This window comes from Haemorhous mexicanus, chromosome 2, assembly GCF_027477595.1.
Source record: "Haemorhous mexicanus isolate bHaeMex1 chromosome 2, bHaeMex1.pri, whole genome shotgun sequence".
Lineage (NCBI taxonomy): Eukaryota > Metazoa > Chordata > Aves > Passeriformes > Fringillidae > Haemorhous > Haemorhous mexicanus.
In genome coordinates this window covers 29,062,211-29,084,196 of record NC_082342.1, presented here as the reverse complement: position 1 = coordinate 29,084,196, position 21,986 = coordinate 29,062,211, and the positions used below count along the sequence as shown (strand labels likewise).

General features: G+C 46.6%; 1 protein-coding gene across 3 annotated transcripts in view; it reads right to left on the bottom strand.

Annotated features, from left to right (window-relative positions):
- Positions 1-1,107: 1,107 nt before the first annotated feature.
- The window catches only part of LOC132323139 (galactosylgalactosylxylosylprotein 3-beta-glucuronosyltransferase 1-like), a 28,070-nt gene continuing 7,191 nt past the window's right edge, over positions 1,108-21,986 (bottom strand). The window contains exons 2-6 of one of the 3 annotated variants that reach the window (XM_059838043.1): positions 10,451-10,599; positions 9,592-10,127; positions 8,087-8,383; positions 7,452-7,559; positions 1,108-4,437 (exon numbers count right to left, since the gene is read on the bottom strand). In XM_059838043.1, coding sequence (XP_059694026.1) covers positions 7,473-7,559; positions 8,087-8,383; positions 9,592-10,127; positions 10,451-10,562 — 1,032 coding nt within the window. In that variant the 5' untranslated portion in view covers positions 10,563-10,599 and the 3' untranslated portion in view covers positions 1,108-4,437; positions 7,452-7,472. Of the gene's footprint in view, positions 4,438-7,451; positions 7,560-8,086; positions 8,384-9,591; positions 10,131-10,450; positions 10,600-21,986 lie in introns of all 3 variants that reach the window. The other 2 variants (XM_059838042.1, XM_059838044.1) reach the window with 2 other exon arrangements.

The window sequence follows — 21,986 nt, the reverse complement described above, 5'->3', positions numbered from 1 at the left end:
CTCTCCCTTTCTCCTCCATGCCCTGTCTCCTGGGGGCTGCACTAGATCCCTACTGAAAGTGCAGCAAAGTGGCTTTGGGAAGCTTTGCCTTGAAAATGCAGGGGCTGAGGAGGGGAGGAACAGCTGGTGTAACAGAGTGGTTGATACCAGGCTGCGTGCTCATACAGTGCTGGTCAATGTGCATTATCCAGTGCCCTCTCTATCCCCAGGGTTTCCATTAAGCAAGAGGAAGGTAGCATTAGTCCTTCTACAGGTGGATGCTTTCAGTCAAGCTGAGCTGTCCCTCATTTTTGGGGGGTGAGGTGGTTTTAAACCATGACACTGCGTTTTTTAGTGAGGTGCATGTTTAAAGTACTTTGGCCACAGCAGTTCTTTCTCAGTCTTTTGCAGGACCTTGGCTTGTAAACTTCATTGTTCATCTAGCAACACCTTTGTGAATGTGATTTTTTTTATTACACAGGTGTGAATTTGGCTTGTTGTCTAATATGCTAAAATTTCAGCAAGGCTTCCTCAGAAGAGTTTTAAAACTGCTTCCATGTTTCTGAGAGGTGGATGCCGTGCTGTTAAAAACCCCAGATAGCTGATGTCATGTACCTTGAACCAGTGATAGAGTAAATTAGTGATAACTTTAGAAACAGAACCTGGATATCCAAGTTTCTCTTGGGCTTGTGGAAGAGCCAACAGTGGGCTCTTGTCAGACAGACATTTCACTAATACAGCTTGTGGCACCCTTCCCCTTGGGATGGAGAACTGACTGTCTGCCCTATGTTTTGACCACCACTCACTTCTGAGTCATGGTCAGCGCCTTTACAGAGCAATCTCAGTAGGGATGGGCACCATGCCAAGATGACTGCTAGAGATGCCACAAGACTATGGAGTTTAGCCTGTTTCCTATTTCCTTTATCTCCATAACTCAGACAGCGGTCTCAGGGACCTGAAATGTTTTTGCTTGACTTTCGCTTGTAACATTTAGGTCAGAGGAAGAGTGAAATGAGCAGCCTTGAAATGAGAGCACTTAAAACAGATACTTTTCCCATTATAGATTCTGTTGTGTTTTCCTGGAAAAGGAGTGAGGACTTAGGCTGCAGACAAGACAATGCAATATCATACTATTCACATCATATTTAATAATGCTCTAGTACCATTCAATATAAATAAATAACCATTAAAAAGTACTTTCTTGACATTCTCTTTTGTTCATCAATAGTATCTTCTGCAACATGAAAGGTTAGTAATATTCATTGGTTGGTGAGTTGGATGAATCTCAGAGAATATGAATATCAGATACTAAGATGCTAGTAAAAACCAGTGCTGGGATCCCTTCTCTTGTTTAAACACTTTAGGCTTGATCTGTGGCTTCCCTCCTTACTGCACTCACTTCCCCTGAAGCCTGTAACTCTGACAGCTGCTGCTGTCCTGGGCTTTTCCACCCCGCTCTGCTGGCAAACAGCCATCTTAACTTGTGGTGCCTTTTACTCACCCACCCTTAGTTGATATGCCTTGGCCAGCAGCAGTCCTTGCTATCCTCAGGCTGCTCTACAGGGAACAGAGTATTTGTGCTGAACAGGTCCATCTGTCTGCTAGCCTGGAATGTCAGCTGTCCAGACAAGGTCACAGTTCTGCACAATGTAGTGACTGACAGAACTTCTTGATTCACAGAGTGTCTGCTCCACAGGGCCAGGCTGGGGCAAGAATGGAGGTGGTGCAATAGGGCTGGTCTTGAGAGCTGACTGTGACCAAGACTGAACTGACAGTGTAGTACATACAGAAAGAGTAATTTTACTTTCTTGTAAGGATGTAGAGAGAGCAGCTCTCTAAAAACACGTGTGGTGGGATCTGTTGCAATGGGAATAGATCCTTGCTACAAACACTCACTGTCAGTGCCTAAACCCTGTGTAGGACCTGTGTGAGGTTAAAGGCCAGATAATTAATCACCACATCTCCTCCTGTTCATACGGGCAGAAACTTTGCCCATCTCGGAGGAGAAAATGGAGGATCATAAATCAACCCCTTTATTCCCTCCCTCTTGCTCATTTATTGAAACCACGAAGAAGGGGACTTAATCTTGGGCTAAGGCTGGGTAGAAGCACTGAGCCCACCTCAGGATGGGCTGGTGAAGCCCACTGGAGTGCAAGCCCTGCTACCTTCTGCAGAGGGCAGGACAAAAAGCTCCAACAAATGCAGAGGGAAAAGCATTCTGTGGATGCTGGACTTCCTTCATGCTATCAGGTGCCAGTAAGCTCTGTAAGGACCTTTCTACAGTCCAGATAATGCATTGCTTTCTCACCCCATTCAGTATTTCCTTCATGCTGAGACAGTTGGCAGGGTGGCCTTGTACTGCTGGTGTGTTCGTCCAGACAGGCCCTGGCCTTAGCCTCACTAAATGCAGTCTCCATTTCTGTAGTCGTTGCCTATTCTTTGATTTCTCCTGTCTCTCTCTCTGAAAGGAGGCATCTCATCCCCTGTGCCTCTCCCATCCTGGATCCCCTCCTCCAGCAGGATGCATGGCTGCTCCTTCTCCACTGAGGGAATATGGACCAACTCCCTCTCTCAGATACCCTTCAAAGAGCCCCCTTCATGGAGGCTTCCTGAGAGCCCGTGGGGACTGTCTGCTGAGCAAGGCAGTCCTTTGCTCATGTTTTTACTTCAGTGTCATGGCTTGGGAGCCAGAAACTTAGTGCCACCCACGTTTGTTGCATAAAAGAACTGTAATTTCCTTCGCTGTACAGCCCCCCTTGCTGTGTTTCTGATTATTTTGTCAGTTTAAGATACCATTGTAAAGAAACCCCAGGGAGCACAGAACATATGACATTCATCGGTGAACACCAAGCTCTACTGTTCTGAGGCAAGGGGGAAAATATTCTTTCTTCATGAATATGTCATGTGACCTAAGCTAAAAACCAAAGCTAAACAAGGAATAGGCAGAGAAGAATTCTAGTATAAATAAATCAACAAATAAATAAGTTTCCTGCTAGCCCTGAATTCCTTGGGCAAGGGATGACTCAGTTGCTTATAACTTTCTCCCAGCTGTGAGATCCTTGATGTGTTTTGAATGCCTTAAGCCTTGTTTCTCATGGCCTGAGTGAAGAAGGTTTTAAAGATCTGCTCAGAGGGGTTTCTGGGTCATTCAAGGAATCTTCCTGGAAAAGTGACAGCGACACTACTCCCCACGCACACATATGGTACCAACACTTGTGCTTTTAATCCAGTGCATCCTTCCTTCGGTCCTCATTTGCACCTCCTGTTTTGTAGGCTGCCTCCCACCTGGCTGTCTTCCTGTTTTATTGAGGGAAAGGGAAACCCTTCCACATGACACTGACTCCTCTCTCTTCACAGCACCACACACTCCTTTCAAAGTTCAGCTGGAAAACCTTGCCACATTTGTTATTTCAGTTGTCATGTATGTGCTCAAGATAGGTTTTCTGATGATGTCTCCACATTCCTTGATGTTCTCACAGCAGATGAGTGCAGGCTGAGGGTTCCTCTTCTCTGAGCACTTCTCACCCACCTCCCTCTCAGAGAGTTGTCTTCCTCTCTGGAGGTCTAGGAAGCAAGTCCATGCACATGATTTGAGGCTCCTGAAGCACCTGATGGTGCTGCAGCAGGCTTCCAGGCCTTGAACACGTTCAAGTCCACCCATCTTTGCCCCTGCCTTCTGCTCTCTGCAGCAGCACATGGAGGCATGGCCTCTGAGGTACAGTACCTGCCATGTCTCCTGGAGCAGGAGAGGAGCTTCATCCAGAGGGGTCTGTGCCTGGAGATCTCAGATGGAGTTTTCCAAAACAACCTTAAGCAGGGACAGTTCAAGATCTGAGCTGAGGGATAGGTGCCACATCCCCTCTGAACTCCCAAACCCCAAATGAGGTTCCTCAGCACAGCTTCCTCTCTAACATTGAAGGCTGATCTGTGTACGTATCAGAGTGCATCCCTCAGAGGGAGAGACTCTCATGCCAGCTTTGCTTTAAAGCTGTTTTGAGAGCACACCAGCCTCAGGCCAACAAGTCCATGTTTGTGCTTTAGTGACAACTCCTGTCCTTGAACTACTGCAGTTTGCAGTTGCTATACTGAAGCTCAGGTTTTGCAAGATGCCAGGAGAGACCTTTGGAGGCACCTGCACCCATCCTGGATTTCAGCCTCTGTGCTGGTACAGTGGAGAATGAAGATCCCATCTAGTAAGTTTTAACAAATGGTTAAAAGTACAGGGCCCAGTGGGGAAGGGAAGCACTCCTCTCCTAGGTGGGGAAGATCTCAAGGCATCACCTCAGCTCTGTCCCTCCTTACTACCACCTCTTTGGGCAATGGGAGCTGTTTGGAGTGGTGACATTTGGGGGTGTTTATCATCCTCCAGCAGTGGAACAGAGCGCTGGGCAGGACACACAGGGTGCACAGTTGCTATGGTTGCTGATGAACTTCAGGAACAATCACAGCCCTCTGCCTCTGTCAAAACAAACACAAGGTGAGGTAAGAAGGTGTAAATACAACATGGCTATGCCCCCTGGCTCAGGCAAACACCTTGCAGGCATCAGTGAACAGGTTCCTCAACCACACTATGCATGGCTTTGGGCTGGGATATGGCTGAAGAGCTGCTTGTTCTCTCTACACTAGAGTCTTAGCTGGGAGATTTTATTTACGAATTAGAGAAAGTTTCTGACAGATTTTTTTTGTCTGCACTTAAAGTCATTATTTTAACTTCTCTGATAATTTTTTTAAAGAAAGAGTAGGAGGGTGAGAGCTGAGGATCTATTCAGTCTGTCTGGAAGCTGTGAAATGCAGATGAACCTTCTCTGTTTCCAAATTTCACAATAGCAAGAGTCCTGTGCTAACCTAAGCACACTCTTCTCTTTTGGATGCCTGTAAATAAAAATTAACAATAAGATTAGGTAGTTTTTATAACACCAATCTTCCGTGATAGTTTTCAGGGCTTTAAGAAAGAAAAATACAAGGTGAAATAAATCTCTGCCTCCTCTTCTCAGAAGGCAAAGCCTGTGTTTCAAAGGTGTTTCAATACACTCAGCAGGGATGTTTGCTGTGAGTGCTTTGGGCTGCTCTGTGGCAAGCAGCCATACAAATGGTCCAATTAGAGATTAGGGGAGTACCAAATCCCACACCAAGCAATGTCTGACTGACTCACATCTGCAGGATTTAAAGGGAAGGAGGGCTCTGGGAGGTCTTGGACTTAACTGGCTTGATCTGATCCTCAAGGAGGACTAATTGCCATGAGGGAAAGATGGAAACATTCTTCCGATTGTGTCTAAGAACAGAAGATCCTCAGGGGAGAAATTTTGCCTCTTTTTTTTCTCAGCACTGGCTTATCTAGATCATGTCTATGAATGTTCTGAAGCTCAGCAGCCTTGATATTATGAACTTCCAATACACTGAAACCTTCAGCAGAGATCTCAATTTAAAATTTTAAGAGATGCAATCTAATGATTTTGCTTGATTGCCGTTGATTGTCAAGCAATTTACCTTGCATTTGTCTCTTGGAGTAGATGCCACCTGCCAACCTGATGTGTCAGAGCAGCTGCCCCACATGAGAGACAGTGGTGCAGAAGGCATTGTGGTCTAAGTGACTGCTAATGCAAGTACAAAGATCCTTAAAAATCTGCAGGGCTGATCCAGCCAACAATCTGATTAAAACCGTTGGAGAGGATGGCTTGGATTAAGGTGCAAGTCCTGCTGGTGAATCAGTGGCAGTGTCTTGATCTTTTAGGCTGGTTGCTTTCCTTTCCCACAACAAATCACTCATGGGAAGCCATTCTCATGAGACTCCATAGCTGGTGCGTTACATACCTTATGGAGGATGGTGAAGTGTTTGGCCGGGGAGAGAGGTGAGGACAAAAGAGGCCATCCAAAAATAGCACATTTGTGAACACATTACATCTGCATTGTGCATCTCCAATAGAGCCGTCAGCCCCTCCTCTGGCAAGTAGGGTCTAATCTGAGTTTTTATAGGCCTGCTCACCCTGTACAAATTAAGTGATTCCTCCAGAGCAGTTAACTGGACTGTGAGGCCTTATGAGCTGAGTTTGGGCAATCATAGCTTTAGGCAACTGCAGACTCAGCACAGGCGAGTGTGCAAAATGAGCCTGTTGCTAATGGATCTCACAAAAGCACTGGTGAAAAGAGGAGCTGCTGCCTAAGCACAGGTATCTTGCATCATTTATGTGTTTCTAGGATATCTGTAATATTAATGAAAGGTTGTCAGAAATGGTACAGAATTTGTGCCCTATAGGAGGGACAGGTAGGCTACCCCAGGGTCCCTATGGTGGCACCAGGTCTCTGTGTTTAGATAACTAACTCCAGTCCCTTCCATCTGCTGCTGGGTGTGCAGGCACTGGGATTGCTTTGCACTATTTGTATGGTGTCACTCAGAGATGATGAGGTGCTGTGGCAATGCTGAGTGCAGCTTCTAGTGATCCACACAGAGATCACTGCAGGAGTTGAAATACTCATGACTGCCTGTATAAAAGCTGCCAGTTTTGTTTGCACCAGTAGAGCTGAGCTGAGGTGTATATTGGGGTCAAAACTAAAAGCGCTCCTGGAATATCTTCCAAAGTAGGATGAAATCATTCAGCATCCTGTGTCCTGACACAGTTATGACTGATTTCAGAAAAAGCTGTGTACTCCAAAATTGGCATACTTTTATTCTTTTGGGACTTTTGGGGCAGAAATCTGCCATTGAGATCAGAGGGCATGGTATCTGGACACTACTTCATCATCATTCTCTTTCTAAGAACGTATCAATGATCTCTGATATGTTCCTGCCTCACCCATGGTTGTTGCCATAATCCCCCATCCTGCTTCTGAAGCTGGCTCTGTGAACTGCAAAGGCACTTCCTAGTGCATTCACTATCCCTCCTCAGCAGCAGATGTACTCCTAGCTCTGGGAGCATTGGTACCCAGCATCCCAAACTGAGAGAGTCTGTGTAGGTTGTGCTTTGCTGGTTCCTGTTCTGAGGTGCTCTAAGCATTCCATCAGCCTTTTGCTGCTGCACCCACACCCCAGCTGTTCATGCAGGATAAAAGCTGAAGGGGGATGCATGAAGCACTGCACAGGTGGCAGGGCTGCCAGGACAAAAGGTTGACTGTAGCAGTGTGATCTCGTTCCATGCTGTAGGACAACTCCCACACCAAAGGGAGTTTGCAGCTGGATGAAAGAGTCCAGGGGCAAGAATTTGGCTTGTCATTAATACTGAGTGAAACTGGGGGATTCTGCTGTTTCTTTTCTCTCTGTCAGGCAAAACTCCCATATGGTCTGCAAGGAAGCTTGAATGAGCAGGAAATACAGAGCATACATGGATAAAGATGTGAATCTACTTCTTGTCCAAAGAGTGGTATGGTGAATTACCAGAGCAGTCACATATGCAGTTTTTGAGGAAATAATAGCAGAAATAAGGAATCAGGTACAGATTATTTGCCTTGCTAGAAACAATAAAGACAAAGATACTCACACCCTGGAGCTGGCTCTCTGCTTACACCTCTACTCTGGGGTCTGTAAACCCACGCTTGCCTTCATTAACCAGAGTGGGCCTCTCAGTTCTTGTGTGCCAGACCAACACCTAGAGGGAAGCACAAAGAGTTCAGGGCTTTCTGAACAGCATAGAAACTATGAAAGTACTTCACCCATTGGGTGGGATCCTCAGAAAAGTGAGGCTCACAGCTGTTTGAAGCATGTGATTGAAAGAGGTTGATCCCCTGGGATCACTTATGGACACATGTTTCCTGGGAGACACTTATGGGCACATGAAAAAGTGACAAGGAGGAGGGATCATTCTAGAGCAAAATTACAGGCTCAACCCTCTGCCAAACCTCCTGGATTTTGGAGAAGCAATATGGCACAAATTGTACATCTGAGCTTCTTTATTAACACAGAATGCCTAGTACTGCTCCTTAGCTCTCTCCGAGCTTCACATCTGTGAAGAATTTAGCAGGCTTTGTCCATCTGTGTGTCCCAGCATCATTTGGCACTGATATGTGCCAGCACAGGGCAGGCACAATGGAAGGTGAAAGAGTGTGGCAGGAGGCTGTAAAAGCAGCCAGGACCCAACAAGGAGACTGTATCTTTGAGATTTCTTGTACTACTCACCTTTGTGCAGTTAGCTGCTTTGGGCTCCAGCCCGTCCATAGTCACTAAATCCTTCAGCAGACTTGTTTCCTGGTACCCTCCTTTAACTCCCTCCAGCTTGAAACTGGCATGAGGCTTCTCCAAAATCAACTTGATGCTGATAGCAAATCCGGCCATGTCAATAGCAAAGGGACGATTGGGGTCAAAGACGGTTTTCCAGCCCACCACCTTCCCTGCTGGGCTCACTTTTGGGGATTCGTATCGCAGCCCCCCAACGAAAGCCACTGGCCAGACTGAGACCCGCCTTGTGTAGCGCATCTGTGTGCCAGAAAGAGACAGTGCTGTGAGAATTCAACCCCGCCGCGTTTGTCCCAACCCGTTAGTGCACCATCCTCTGCTTTCATTGGCACCTGTCCTCCCCCACGGACTTCCTACGCAATCACATTGCTCTCGGCAGCACAAGCTCTAGTTCACCTGTGCTGCTGCTTGAAGAGCTACAGCTTCCACAGCCACAAGGCAAATTCTTAGCACGTTATTCTCTGAACAACAAACTCACTGCTTTTCTGTGCCCACATTCAGTCCTGCAGAAGAATGAAAACCTCTGCTTTTCTCATCCCATTTGAACTTTTACCTTTTTGTTATGGCAGAATTTTATAATTTTTTGTAAATGCCAAATACCAGGCCTCTAGCTCTGTATTATCAACTCCACTCACTCCAGCTTCACACTCATGCAAGTAATCTCCCTGACTGATTCATCTTTCTCCTCATCTATTCCAATTTCTTCCCCCTATCTCCTGCCTTGTTTTTCTATCCATGGCTACTGCCTAGAAGTGTGGGGGTTCATTGAAATTGTCAGAAAGGACCTGGAAGTAAGTAAAAAGGATGAACTTAACAGAGACCTAACAACTCTGAAAACTGGAAATATGTTGTGATGCATAATTCTGCTCTTCAAGTGGCCTAGTACAGTTTGGCTTAAATTGGTGACAAGAGAGTTTACTGGATTTTTGCAAGTTCACAATAGGCTTGGCATTTCACAAAAGCCAGGTCTCCAGCAGAAGTCTGGGCAAGCTTCAATGATCCCAGCGGCACAGCCCTGTTGTGGTGGCTGGAACTTGGAGAACTGAAGGCCAGCCAAGGAGTAAAGGTGGGTAGAATAGCAACTCTTCTATCATCCCCTAACTGTCACACCCCTACAACAGCACATATTTACACCTTGCCAGAAGTTTGTCTTTGGGGCTTGTTTAAATTAGGTCAGCTCTCCCTGAGGAGAGGTATAAATTCTGAGGTACACATCCTGTGGTCCCTGGCAAGAGGAACTCCAGCTGGTGCCGTAATGTGGGAGTGGCTGTTCACATCCATAGCCCATAGCGTGGCAAAGATGTTTTTTGCCCTTTCAGCTTGCATCTGCCCTATACCCCAGCTGCCACTGCATGCAGAGTGGCGAGGTCTTTGCAAGTGCAACTGGGCTTAAGAGGCTCTGCAGCTCTATCCTGCTTTTCTGTCCCATGTAATTTTATGTCTCTTACCTCCTCAAAGAGCTCCAGGCTGTAGGTGTTATCATCATCAGCAAAATAGACTACGCCTTCTGGTGGTGCAGTGTTGCTGAAGCTGTCCCTCAGCCAGTGCAGCCCCAGGTTCCTCTGCAGTGTCCCCCTCGGGGTGTGGGATGGGATCCAGGACAGACCCAGCTTCAGGCTCTTGGGTGTCTCCACATTGAGGTGGGTGAAGTTGAGCCCAGCCTTCTCCAGCAGGTTGGATACAAGGTTGGTCCTCCGCGGAGAGTCTTCCACCACCACCCAGTGCAGGTTCTGTACGTGGAGGAAGGTGTTGGCCAGACGGGTCAGCTCAGCTTTTTGCACTGGCCGGGTGTAGGTAGGGGTGATAACAAAGATGGTTGGCAGGGTGTCTGACCATGGAGGAGGCCTAGAGTACACATAATTCTGGATGATTTTAGGCGTTGCCCCTATGCTTTGCTGCTGCCGAGTGCATGATGGGAAGACTTCTTCTCTCAGTGCAGATGTGCCATTAAGGAGAGCTTTAGAGGTCACGTTCTCGTCTGTCTCTTCTGGGACAGAACAAAGGAAGACAGAGGGAAAAAAAAAAAAGCATGTCAGAGGACTAATAACTAACAGGCTGCCTCATGTTCAGAGAGGCACACGTCTATCTGGAGTTAGTGCTGCATCCTCTCTCCAAAGTCAACCTAAGGTGCATGTTTAACACACTCTTAAGAACAGTTTATGTTTCTCCTGTCAGCAAACCCAGAGGGGGCCTTCAGGTAAATCTGTCTTTGTTTAACCCTTCCCATGAGAGAGCATACCAGCTGAGGGTTTGCAACAGAAGTCATCACAGCCACCTGCACACTGACAGCAGAACTTTTGCACTTACTTCTCAGCAGGCTGAGGTAGTGGGTGGTTGGGTACTGGTGCCACAAGGTTAGGAGAAGAGCCCATGGCAAGGCAATCAGGAGCGTGGTAAGAAGGTTACGTCTCCTCAGCATGCTGCAGGGAGCTTCCAATGCCCAGGCATCTCTCTACCTTTCAGAAAAGAAAAAAGAGTAAGGACTCCAAAATACAAGTCGCCAAAAATACAGGGAGGCATGACAAATGTTTGGCTCTGATCCAGCAAAGTGTTCTCTAAGTTTTTAAGGAGCTCCATTAATGCTTCAGGTCCAAACCATTATCCAACTTGGCCAACTCTGGTGCCATTGAATAGAAGCTTTTAGCTATTTCTGTTGCTCTAAAAAGCCTACCACTATCCCATGATAAAACCACTGTCCCTGAGTTATGTTTGTTCATGTTGCTGATTCTGAAGCCAGAGAGGACTTCTACTTGCCCCCTCTTTGAGACTTGTGTTCATTCCTGAGCTTTGTTATGACCATTTAATTTGCTTCTTTAGTACAACTTTTTAGAGCTGTGTGCAAGATTTGTGTGCCTGATTATGCAACTGGACAAAACAGTCAGATGTCAGGTACCCTCTAGATAGCCAGCATCTCTTAACACTTCTGCAGTGTTAATTCATCCTCTGTAGGCACATGCATTGAGGCAATTGGGCATGCATGCTATCATCTACTAAGTGTTCCATGAAATCCCTGCCTTGGTCATTCCACAGTGCTGGTGATGCCTGCTGAATGTTTAATTATCCCACATCCCTTTCTTTCTCTGGTTTGCAGTGTTGGACCATTGCAGCATTTTGTTGGAATCACAGACTTTGGAGTACCCACAAGGCCCTACCAGGTCCTCCTGCATTCCTAGGCTGAAGGCATTTTGAGGGTAGAGAGTGATGACATAATGCTGATACAAAAGATTGAAAGGAGGTTCAAATTGGTTGGCTCTAAATTCCAGCTCTGCCAGGGATTTTTAAGTGTACTGAAGGCCAGTCAGCTAAAACTAAGGTCCTCAAAGGGACACAGGCACATTTTGTTCAAAAGCAACTCTGCCCAGCATTTGGGTCCAGCAGCTCCTCATCTGTCTAGAGGGGAAGAATTGTCTTGCTTCAGCCTTAGAGAGTTGTGGGAGAAGAAATATGACAACTGGTCTGGAAGGGCTCTGCACTGACAGCAGCCACAGGGTACTACTGAAAGATATTAGGAGATGCTAATCTAAATTCATCCTCTGGTTCCTCTTAGAATCTGTCTTTTATTGTTCCTCTGACATTTTACCTTGGTGGCCTGAAAAAACCAAGGAATATGCAATTGCAGGGCTCATCGTGCCCTACCACCAGAAACTGTCAATCCTATTTCAGCCACATCTGACAGAAGACTAGCCTGTCTCAGCAAGTCCTCTGGTGGGCAAGTGGATGTTCATAAGCCCTGTTAAGGAAATTACTGCAACACAAGCTCATTCCTTGTTAGACACCAATGGTACCAATGAGGGAGCAGCCCCTTAAGGAAATTTATTCCCACTGACTGCTCCCCAAGCCAACCATTAATGGTGTTAATATCTAATGTTTCTTACCTCCTCACTCAGGAAACACCATGGTGCCCATTTCACTACTTGCAAGCTACAAAAAGCTGATAAAGAAGTGAACCAAGGAAGCTGTGTGGCCAGGGGTACACTGGAGTGTTTTGGTGATGTGAGCAGGAGCCTTGTGCAGCAAACGTGCTGGCTCTGCTGAACTGCATTGCTTTTTGATGACTGGGTGTGGGGCAGGTACAAGAGCGTCCTTCAAGCTTTAGTGCCAAAGACATAGGTGTTTGGTAAGCTACAGATCCAGGCCAGACACAGGGCAGGATGAGGTTGCCCACACCAGGGACGGCTTTCCCTACAGGAAATCTTTTCTCTTACCAGCGTAGCAGCGCAGAGTAAAGTTTCCCATCGCTCATGGCCGTGAGAACAGACAGATCCACAAAAGAAATCCAAGAATTGTTATTAACAACTGCAGATACCTAGGCCCACCCAGGCCCTTGCTCAGGGTCCTCACATCTCCTTGCTTCCTCTAGTATGCTTGCAGCTACAAATGTCCTTGCACCAGAGTCAGGCAGCCACTGCTTCTCCCCTTTAATAAAAGGCCTTAATTATACAGACGCAGTTTCTATGCAGCAGACCTGCTACTGCTGCAAACTCAGGTTGCTTCTGGAGGGAAAGAGAGGAGGAGGCAGCTGTGGCAGCTGTGTTACCAATAGAGCACAGAGGAGAGTGGATCAGAGTTGGAAGAATTTTTAACTCATTCCTTTTCTAGTTCTTTCTCCTCCTCCCTCTTCCAGCCAGCCCTGTTCATGCTTCCCAAACACAGCAAACAAGTGGAGATGCTGCCTGTGTGTGCAACTCCCCTGGTGCTCCGTGCTCATTTATTTCTGCATGCACCTTCTCTCTATCGCTTTTCCAAAGCAAGCAAGGCTGAACAAGTTAAACCCTGCATAAAGCCCCAGGTAACTTGTGAACCTCACAGAGGAGCTGACTTCAACCCCATTAAAAAAAAAAAATCTCTATTGCAATGCTTTATTTTCTCTTTAAAATGTTACCTTGTCTCCCCCACTGTCTCCCCCTGCATCCATCATGCGTACTCTTCTCCGTTGCTTTATATCTTTCACCTGCCTTTTCTCAGTCCTTTAGAGTCTCTTTTCTTCTCTGTTTCCAGGACTACAGAAATCCCCTGGCTTACTAATAATTTTAGCCTTTGTCTTCTGTCCTTACCCACACAAAAGCCCTTTGCATTCTCTTAATGTCCACCCCTCATGGAATATTTCCCACAAAGTGGTCCATTAAAGCATCAGTCCATCCTTTTGAAAACACAGCATCAAAATCCAGTCACATATTGATGCCTCTGGGTAGCCTGCTGATGGCCCCAGTGGGGCTTACAGAGGTTTCCTGCACATATTTTTACCTACTTTTTATAATTAAAACCAAAGTCTCCTAAGTGGCTTGGATTAATTGCATGCCTGCTGGCAAACATTGCAGTGTGTATTCTTGGCACAACCAGCTACCTTCCTTCTGCCTTTAACCCCTCTCAGAGTAGATCCTGTTAAATGAGATTCAAGATCAGAAGAAAATTTTGTGATCATCTAAACCCATCTCCTGCATTCATCTGGTAATTCCTGGGTTTAAGCTGTAGAGGGCAGGGACCATCTCTTAATGTGCTTGTACAGTCCAGCACTGATCCCAACGGGAGCCTTTGGATGTGATTGCAATACAAATATTATTGATTGTACTCTCTTGCTGGCTCTTCTCCTCCCTTGCTATTTCTCCTGTCCTGCCTATTCCCCATTCTCTTTCCTTTTCATTTTTTCCCTAGTGTCTCCTGCAGCCCTTGTTTGTGTTACACACCCTTAACAACATTAGCTGAATGTTTGATGGATGCCTTCAATATGCTGCCTGTAGCCTTCTTGAGCTGTTTTCCAATTACACATCCCTCTTCTTAATTTCATCCATCAATCTTCTGTTCTCCATTAAAAAATAAACAAACACACAGAGCACAAAGCTGAGTATGATAGGGACAAAATGTTTCTCGTACTACTTTGGCTTCATGCTGCTTTGTCAGACTTCTCAGCTCCTGGGATGCAACACCATTCAGTCTCCATTTAAGCTCCTGTTCTGAGACAGGGGGCATTATTCTGAAAGGATTCAGGAGAAGACAATGAGAGAAGCACACAGGGGGAAGAGCTGGATTCCCTGGAATGATGATGAAGAGAAACAAGATCTGGCTGAGGTGAGACCATCACATGTGACCAATCCCTTCATCTGTAACTGACTAATTACCAACAGGGTACAGTTTGTTACAGGCAGGACAACCCAGATATTGAGAGAGGGATAAGGATTCCAGGCTGCAAAATGACCCAGGGAGTGACATTCTCCCTGAGCTGCAGAGTATTTGAAAGGACATGCTGGGTGAATGGGAGAAAGGTGAAAGTTAGGGAGAGAGGCAGCTGACTGGGGACTATAAGGCTGACACGTTCCAGTGCTTCTGATTTTCCTACAACCCTGTTGAGAAGCTGCTCAATTTACATCCTTTTTGAGAACTCAGAAATGGTTAAGATCACATGGGCTTTGGTAGCTCTCTGAGGTTCTGGTTCTGCCCTCTGCCTGCCTGATCCAGAATGAGAACCACATTTTTCAAAATGTTTGCCCTGCAGGAAAGGTGATTTTCCAGCCTCTGGTTCAGGGCAGCCGGCCTGTCTGAGCCAGGCTTACAAGACTCTGAATGCTGGACTGACCCCAGGACTGTATGGCTCTAGTTGGAGACACAGGCTCTAAAGATCCTTATCTTCCCAGAGGGACAAATTTCACAGTTCAAACTGTCCCTTGGGAACATCCTGCCATGCAGTGTAACAATTTTCTAGGCAAGCGCCCAAAGCAAACTACTCTCAGGTAACAGAGCCAAAAGTTTCAAGAACTGCTCCCTAATCTTGGTTTGAGCCATGTTTGCAAGCCTACCGTTCTGCGTGTACCCTGGGAGGAGACAGGGGTGTGAGGAGCAGGGCTGGAGCAGACCTGCATGTAGCTGCAGATGACTCTTAATTTCACACACCAAAGCCATCAGCAGGGTTTTTGGTTTGTTTTGCCTGCATTTTGCTGCCTCTCTCCACCAGCCCCTAGCCACCTTGAGGAAGTCCATGCAGATTTCATGAGTTCCCTAACTCCCGGTGTGGGAGATGTGATGCTGAAGGCAGAGCAGGGAGCTTTCAATTATTGATGAGAGCGACCTCTCTTTAAACAAGGAATGCATAATTCATGGCAGCGCCGGTATTTGTGGTGAGCAGCACCGGCTCAGTCCCTGCCTTGCTGAAATGCACAGGAAGCTGCTGTCCCCTCTCCCCCCATTCCCTTGGGCCCATCAGAGCCTTCAGTCGAAACTACAATAGTGCTAAAAATTGAGACAGGCTGAGATGCTGCAGCTCTTTCCCTCACCAGGCAGCTGCCTCCCTGTTTGAGATGTGCACGATAAAGTGGGAGGATGGATTCAAGGAACCACAGAAGTGGGTGGAATGGGTTATTGCTCTGGGATAAGCACGGGTAATTGCTGTGCAAACACAGCCAAAACAGGGCATTTGTCAGTAGTGAAACTCCTCCGACCCCCAGACAGGTCTTCAGGAATGGCATCGTTGTAGGACAGAAAGGGTTGGCTAGATCTATAGGACAGTGTCTGAGGGTTCACAGCCAGCTGTATTTCTTGAGGGGGTGGGAAAAAGAAGGGAAAAGGCCGATTTGGTTTTCTGCTCAGAAAGTAGCAATTTCTCCCCTAAACTCTGCTGGAACTGGGTGGCTGAAAAACAAAGGGGGATTAAAAAAAAGAAGCGTTTTTTTCTTGGAAGCAAAATGTTAATCATACAATCATGGACTGTTTTGGATTGGAAGGGACCTTAAAGATCATCTAGTTCCAGCACCTCTTCTGGGCAGTGACACCTTCCACTAGACCAGGTTTCTCAAAGCCCTGTCCAACCTGGCCTCAAATGCTTCCAGGGATGGACTATCTACAACAATTCTGGTCAACCTGGGCCAGCGTCTCTCCACTCTCAAATGAAGAACTTCTTCTTAATATTTAACCTAAGCCTACCCTCTTCCAGTTTGAACCCATTCCCCCTTATCCTTTCACTACATGCCTTTGTAAAGAGTCCCTCTCTAGCTCTCTTGTAGACGCTTTTAGGTATTTGAAGTTGCTCTGAGGTGTCCCCAGAGCCTTCTCTTCTCCAGGATGAACAGCCACAACTCTTTCAGCCTGCCTTCACAGGAGAGGTGGATGGAACAGGGAAGAGAAATGCTCTGATCTTGACATCAACTGGGACCTTGACATCCTGGTAGCCCAGGCCGTAGTAGGAGGCTACAGTTCTGTCCCAAGGTGTGAGAGTGCTCTTCTGCTGTGGGTTTTAATCCTCCCTCTGCTGCAGACCTGGAGAAGGGCTGCAGGAAAGTGACACCTGCCATCTGAATGAGGTGAGCACTCCCCTATTGCTCATGGGGAGAGAGGGCAAAGGAAAATTAACTGAGTCCCCTGGAGAGACAAAACCCAGGGAACTACAAATAATAAAACAATACAGGGAAGGATGGCCAGGTCCTTCCCCACAGCAGGAAGAGCAGAACTACCAGCAGCTGTGTAGTTTCAAGGCTCAGCCCCATCAACACTCTGTCCCTTGGTGCGCAGGCTCCTGTGGGGACAACTTCCCCAGGAAGTGAGTCACTCCCAATGAAACAGCTGCCCCTTCCCAAGCCCCTGCACCTTTTCCTCAGAAGAAAGGCTTAATCCTCTCCTGCCAGCTCTGATCCCTTCACCATATGGGAGCACAGTTACTTCAGCCCAGAAACCAGGCTTGTCCCTCAGGAATACACCATGCACAACCCCCATCCCTCCACTGCCCACAGGAAGCTAAGCTGAGCATTCCTCAAAGCTTGGTCCATAAACAGCTTGACACAGCACCTTTCTGAAGAGCATCCTTGTCCTAGACATGTGGCTTGTGTGTGGGAGCATGGACTGGAGGAGGGTGATGGCTTATACAGGGGTTTCTTCCAGGCCAAAAAAACCCAAACCCACAAACAACAGAAAACAAAAAAGGAATTTCACGGAGCTAATTAAATCTGCTGGCTAGGTCCCACAGGAGCCAATACTTTAGAGACAGCACGTGGCTCAGCCTGCTATCTCCAGATAGATCAAGAGTATCCAGGCCCTATCTGGGCTATCAGCAGGAATGGAGATAACCCAGTTTGAATACAGACTAGACCTTGAACTTGGCTGCAAAGCCCGTCCTTGCAGGGAGCCTTCCGGAGCCTGAAAAAGGAGGTCTAAGCAAGGCTATTTTTAATCAGCCCAGACCCAAATGTCCTTCACAATTGATCCACACAACCTGTCACCACATTCCTGCCCCCTGAGCATTGGTGAGGGTGGGCTGTGACTCAGAGGGACACAGCCCTCTGCCCCAGCACAATTTCCCTGCACTGCAGAGCCATAATCCAGGGGTGCCAGAAATACCCGGAGAAAGATTAGCAGCTCAGGCCCGAGGAGAGGCAGGGGGTACCAGATGTCTCCTGAGAAAGCTTGCTCTCTCCTGAAAGACCTCGAAGCTTGGAGTTATCCTGCCTTGAAAGGGAACTCAGGGGCTTATTCAGACATCAGCTCCTCTTCCCTGCTGCTGCTGAGCTCTGGCAGAACTGAGGTCCTTTGTAGATGCTGATGACTATTACAGAATAATAATTCCGAACGTATCAGCATGAATCAGCCCAATATCTGCATCAGCCAAAAAAAAAAAAAAAGATGCTTTTTTTTTTTTTTCCTAAGGAGGCAAAATAATTCTAAGGAACTAAAAACAATAGTGGATTGTTCCAAAGTTTCTGTATATCTCATTCAGAGCTTTCCCTACTGAGTTAACAGCTGATGCCTGTTCAGCCCGAGTGGGAGCTGTCATTTTACAGCTTTTTTACAAAAGCAGAAAGGAAAAACCCATAGTATTGCCTTCCAGAACATTTTCAAAGATGGAGAGGAATTACTTTTTCAGAGAAAAAGGCATTAGGCATTATTTGATGATAACTACATTTCACAGGTGCTTGTTATGGGGCGAAAAAATCACATTGATCACGAGCTCCTTGTAAAGATATGGGGCCCAAAGGCCAATGCTGTTCCTCTGATAGCAGCCAGGATACAGAGACAGGCTTTGATCTCAGCTGTGTGTCAATATGACATCAAATGCAGACCTCCAGAGGAACAAGCTATCACTAATGCACACTCTTGATTGATTTAGACAGCTTGTTTTCCTCCTCCTTTCAAAGGCGATGTTGAAATGCTCTTCCCTGCTGGACTTCCCCATTACTCCTAGGGAGGGCAAACAAAAGCAAAGGAGAAACTGCTCTGGCTGAAATCACAGTGCAAATGAGTGGGGCAGCGGTTATGTCATTTAAAACACCAGTGTAGCTAAATATGTCTACTGTCTTCCCAAAATCTGTGAAGACACTGGCATTTTAATGGTTACATGTGTGTGCTGGCCCCCTGAAGAATCAGAGCCCTGATCTGCTGATCTTTTGTTGTATGGAGAGAACTGTGGGCAGAGAATGAATACAGTGTAAAGGCAAGAATGCCCCTGAGTTTTTATTTGGGAATGCTGGCTGAATTATGTGATCAATATAAGCATCATGCAAACAGCAACTTTGTGTGGAATGTTCTTGTGGGTGGCTGCTCCGTATAGATTGAGACAGAGAGGACACTGGACAGCACTGATGCCACATCATGCAGGTGTTAGTTGTGTGAGATCACAGAGAGGACAAACACCACCCTGGTGTCTTTGATGGACATTTTTGCTGTTGCAGCTCTCTGAGCTGTGTGAAATACGCTCACTTTGTAACTGGCTGAGATGGTCCAAAATGCTAATTCTGATTTCTTCCTCCAAATAAATCATCAGCACTCATTATATTTGCCACTTGCTGTGCAGCATCCAAGTGTCATGTGGACACTTGTAGATACAAATGTAGAATGGATAAATTGGCACCTAGAGGATTGTCTTTTGCAATGGATATATGTTATGGTCTGCTGCTTGATTTGTACCTTAAATGCCACAGCTGATCTGTATAGCTTGGGCTTGATTAAAAGAAGTACTAGAATGAAAATTAGAGTCAGCCCACAGTATTTATTTTTCTGCCTTCTGCTTGTGAAATAAGAAGGGAAGAAGAGAGAAAAAGAAAGAAGGGACAGGAAGCTGATGGTTAGTGTCCTGCTAGGACTCTCCTACTGTCCTTCCCTGTCCTAACAGGGAAGCTGTTGACTCTGGACTACAGGCAGGCCGCATTCAAATAATGCACCAAGGAGTTTGAGATCAAACCCAAATGCAATTCCCACCTTCTGGGAATGCCAGGGCAGCAATATCTAACTTGGGCACTGGCAGCAGCTGTAAGCATATATGCACCATGATCAGAGTAAGTTTTATTTTGTAGAAAAAGTAAGCAGTGGATGCATTTGGGTGAACAGATGGAGCTGAGGAACAGCAAAAGTCACATGCCCCTTTCTAACAACAATCCAAACCTACCAGAAAAAAAAAAAAGGATGTGGGTTTTGGTTTCTGTTTTTCAGTGTCTTGCACAGTTAAAATGGAAGAGTCTGTTGGGAAGGCAGGGAAGGCAGTGAGGGAATTGAGGGCAGAAGAGCTCACAGCATGAGAAACAAATTGCTCTCTCTCTTAGAGTGCATGCAGCTTGCCATAGGGCTTGCTTGTATAGGGATTGCTCTCTGCCATGCTCCTTAATTGCACATGAAAGCAGCCTGGTCTGAAAGTGTCTTTGCATGTAGTGTTTACAAAGCTTCCCTTGGGAGGGAGGTCAGCCAGTGCAGTATTGTACTCATGGGCCTATCTGTGAAATCATGTGCTTCAGGCTGCCCTAGGCCTGGATGCAAAAGGGGTTTGATACTCCCCCAGGCTGGGGAGTAGCCTGCTAGATCTGTTTCCTGAGACTGGAGTATCATCTTTGCACAAATACAACCACGACAACCCGGGGAGATGTGTCCCCCCAGTTCTTACACCTCTGCCCTCTGCAGGGTGTGCTGGGCAGTGCTGTCCTGCCTACCTTCTACATTCATGGGCTGCCAGTTGGCCTTGGACAGAATAACTGATGAATAGATACTTCTGGCTGGAGGGGGAAGATGAACTAGGCTTTTTTTGAACCCTTCTCTGCAGTTGGAGAGCCCTTGGAGCTTCCAAGGCAGACCAAGAGTGGAAGATCAGGGCAGACAAAGAGTGGTTTCTTGTTAAAACCAGAAACATGCTGCTGCTGTAAATCTGAGAGGTGAATATGAATCTCTCCTGATTCTGGGGATGAATCTGGCCCCCTCCTTGTGCTCAGGGAAGGAAAGTTCTCTCTGGTTATGAGGATATTTGTGGAGGTCAACAGGCCAGGTTCGGTATTTCTAGCTTTACACATGCACATGTCAACTATGTCCATCCGTTACCAGCTCCCCAAAGGATACCCCTGAAGGGCCAGCAACAGCTTTGAGGTAGAGGAAACATCCAAAAACTGCTTGGGAAGGAAGAAGGAAGAAACTGGATTTTTGCTTCTGCTGCTGTAAGTAATTTCTAGGCCATTTGTGTTTGTTCTGGTGCTCAGGTTAGGACCCATGTTTGGGCTAGGAAAGAATTACTCGGTATCAGATTTTATCAGTCTGGTAAGTGCAGTGCAGAAGGGAGTACACAAGAGCAGAAATCCTGCCTAGTGACTATTTTGCACCAGTGTTTAACAGTTCGAGGACTTGGTTTGACTTCAAGAGAGTTACAATCCAAGTGTGGCTTGGCTTGGCATGGCTTGATGGACTGTGAATAAAACTTGCTGAGATGGCAGCTTATCTACCACTGAACAGGAGCTGGTGTTGACAAAAGAGCCACAAGCATCCTCTGCAGCACCTCCAGTAGATGCTGCTAGGTGGGAAGAAGCATACAGAGTTTGTCTAGCAGACCGACATGACTAGGAGCACAAGTGGGGAGACTGGTCATGATACAGGAACAGGCTTGGATTTATTCTCAAGAGGGTGACAACAGAGGCTCTTAGAGGTGGTAAGAGCAATTTTAAGTTATCCTTTCCCAAAGAATCCTTTGGGGGTAAACTATATTCACCCCTAGAAGTCCACACAGAGGTCAGCAGTGATGATCTTAGCAAAATGCTTATTGGTGTCCTGTGACTTTGTAATGGTCCTGTTCCCTTGTAATGGAGCTGCTTATGCATATCGAGTAATAAGAGATTTATTGTGTTTTCCTTAATGCTCCAAGAGTCCTATTCTAACACAGAAGTTAGAAACCTCACTTTGGCTGTAAAAAAACCTCCTCTTATAATTGGATGACATGCTGCTGAGCACTGTAGGTTTGAGGAAAATAGGAAACAGTATGAGAGTTGCTAACCAGAATGGGAAACACAGTGGGATTACTGGAGGAGTTATGGAGAAGCCTGTGGGCAGCTACAGTTCAAGAGGTGCTGGTATCCCATGCTGGAGAGCAGACATACGAGTTAAGGCAGAGCAGGGGACTTGACTGAGGAGAACACCTGAAATAACTAATTGTTCACAAAACAGAAAATGTAAGAGGTTGGTGGGAGTAGGATGGAGGAGGTGGTTCCAAGGGCAAAAAGAAAACAAAAATAGGCTGGGGGAATAATGCTGGCCAGGCTGAGATCTGCCACTTAATAACACTTGAAAAAATTCAAATAATTTCTCCTTCCTAAAGATCTGCCAGGGGATGCCTCAGCTATCTGGGGTCAACACTCCTACCTCCTTTGCTATTGCTCCATAGAGATGAGGAGCTGGCACGCATGTCTGAGGGAGGAAAAAACTTGCTGTGGACCGTGGAGCAGCAGGATTTGCCAGCTTGCCTCTGACTGCCCAGCCCAGCCCTGAGATACAGCTCAGTCGGGCTCGTGTTTGACTTCAGCAGACGCTGCTTGTGGGCTTTGTAGAGGTGCACAGGGATAATCAGGATTTGGTTTCTGTTTGCTTGCTAATTTCAGCTCCTGCTGTGAGATTTGGATGTTTC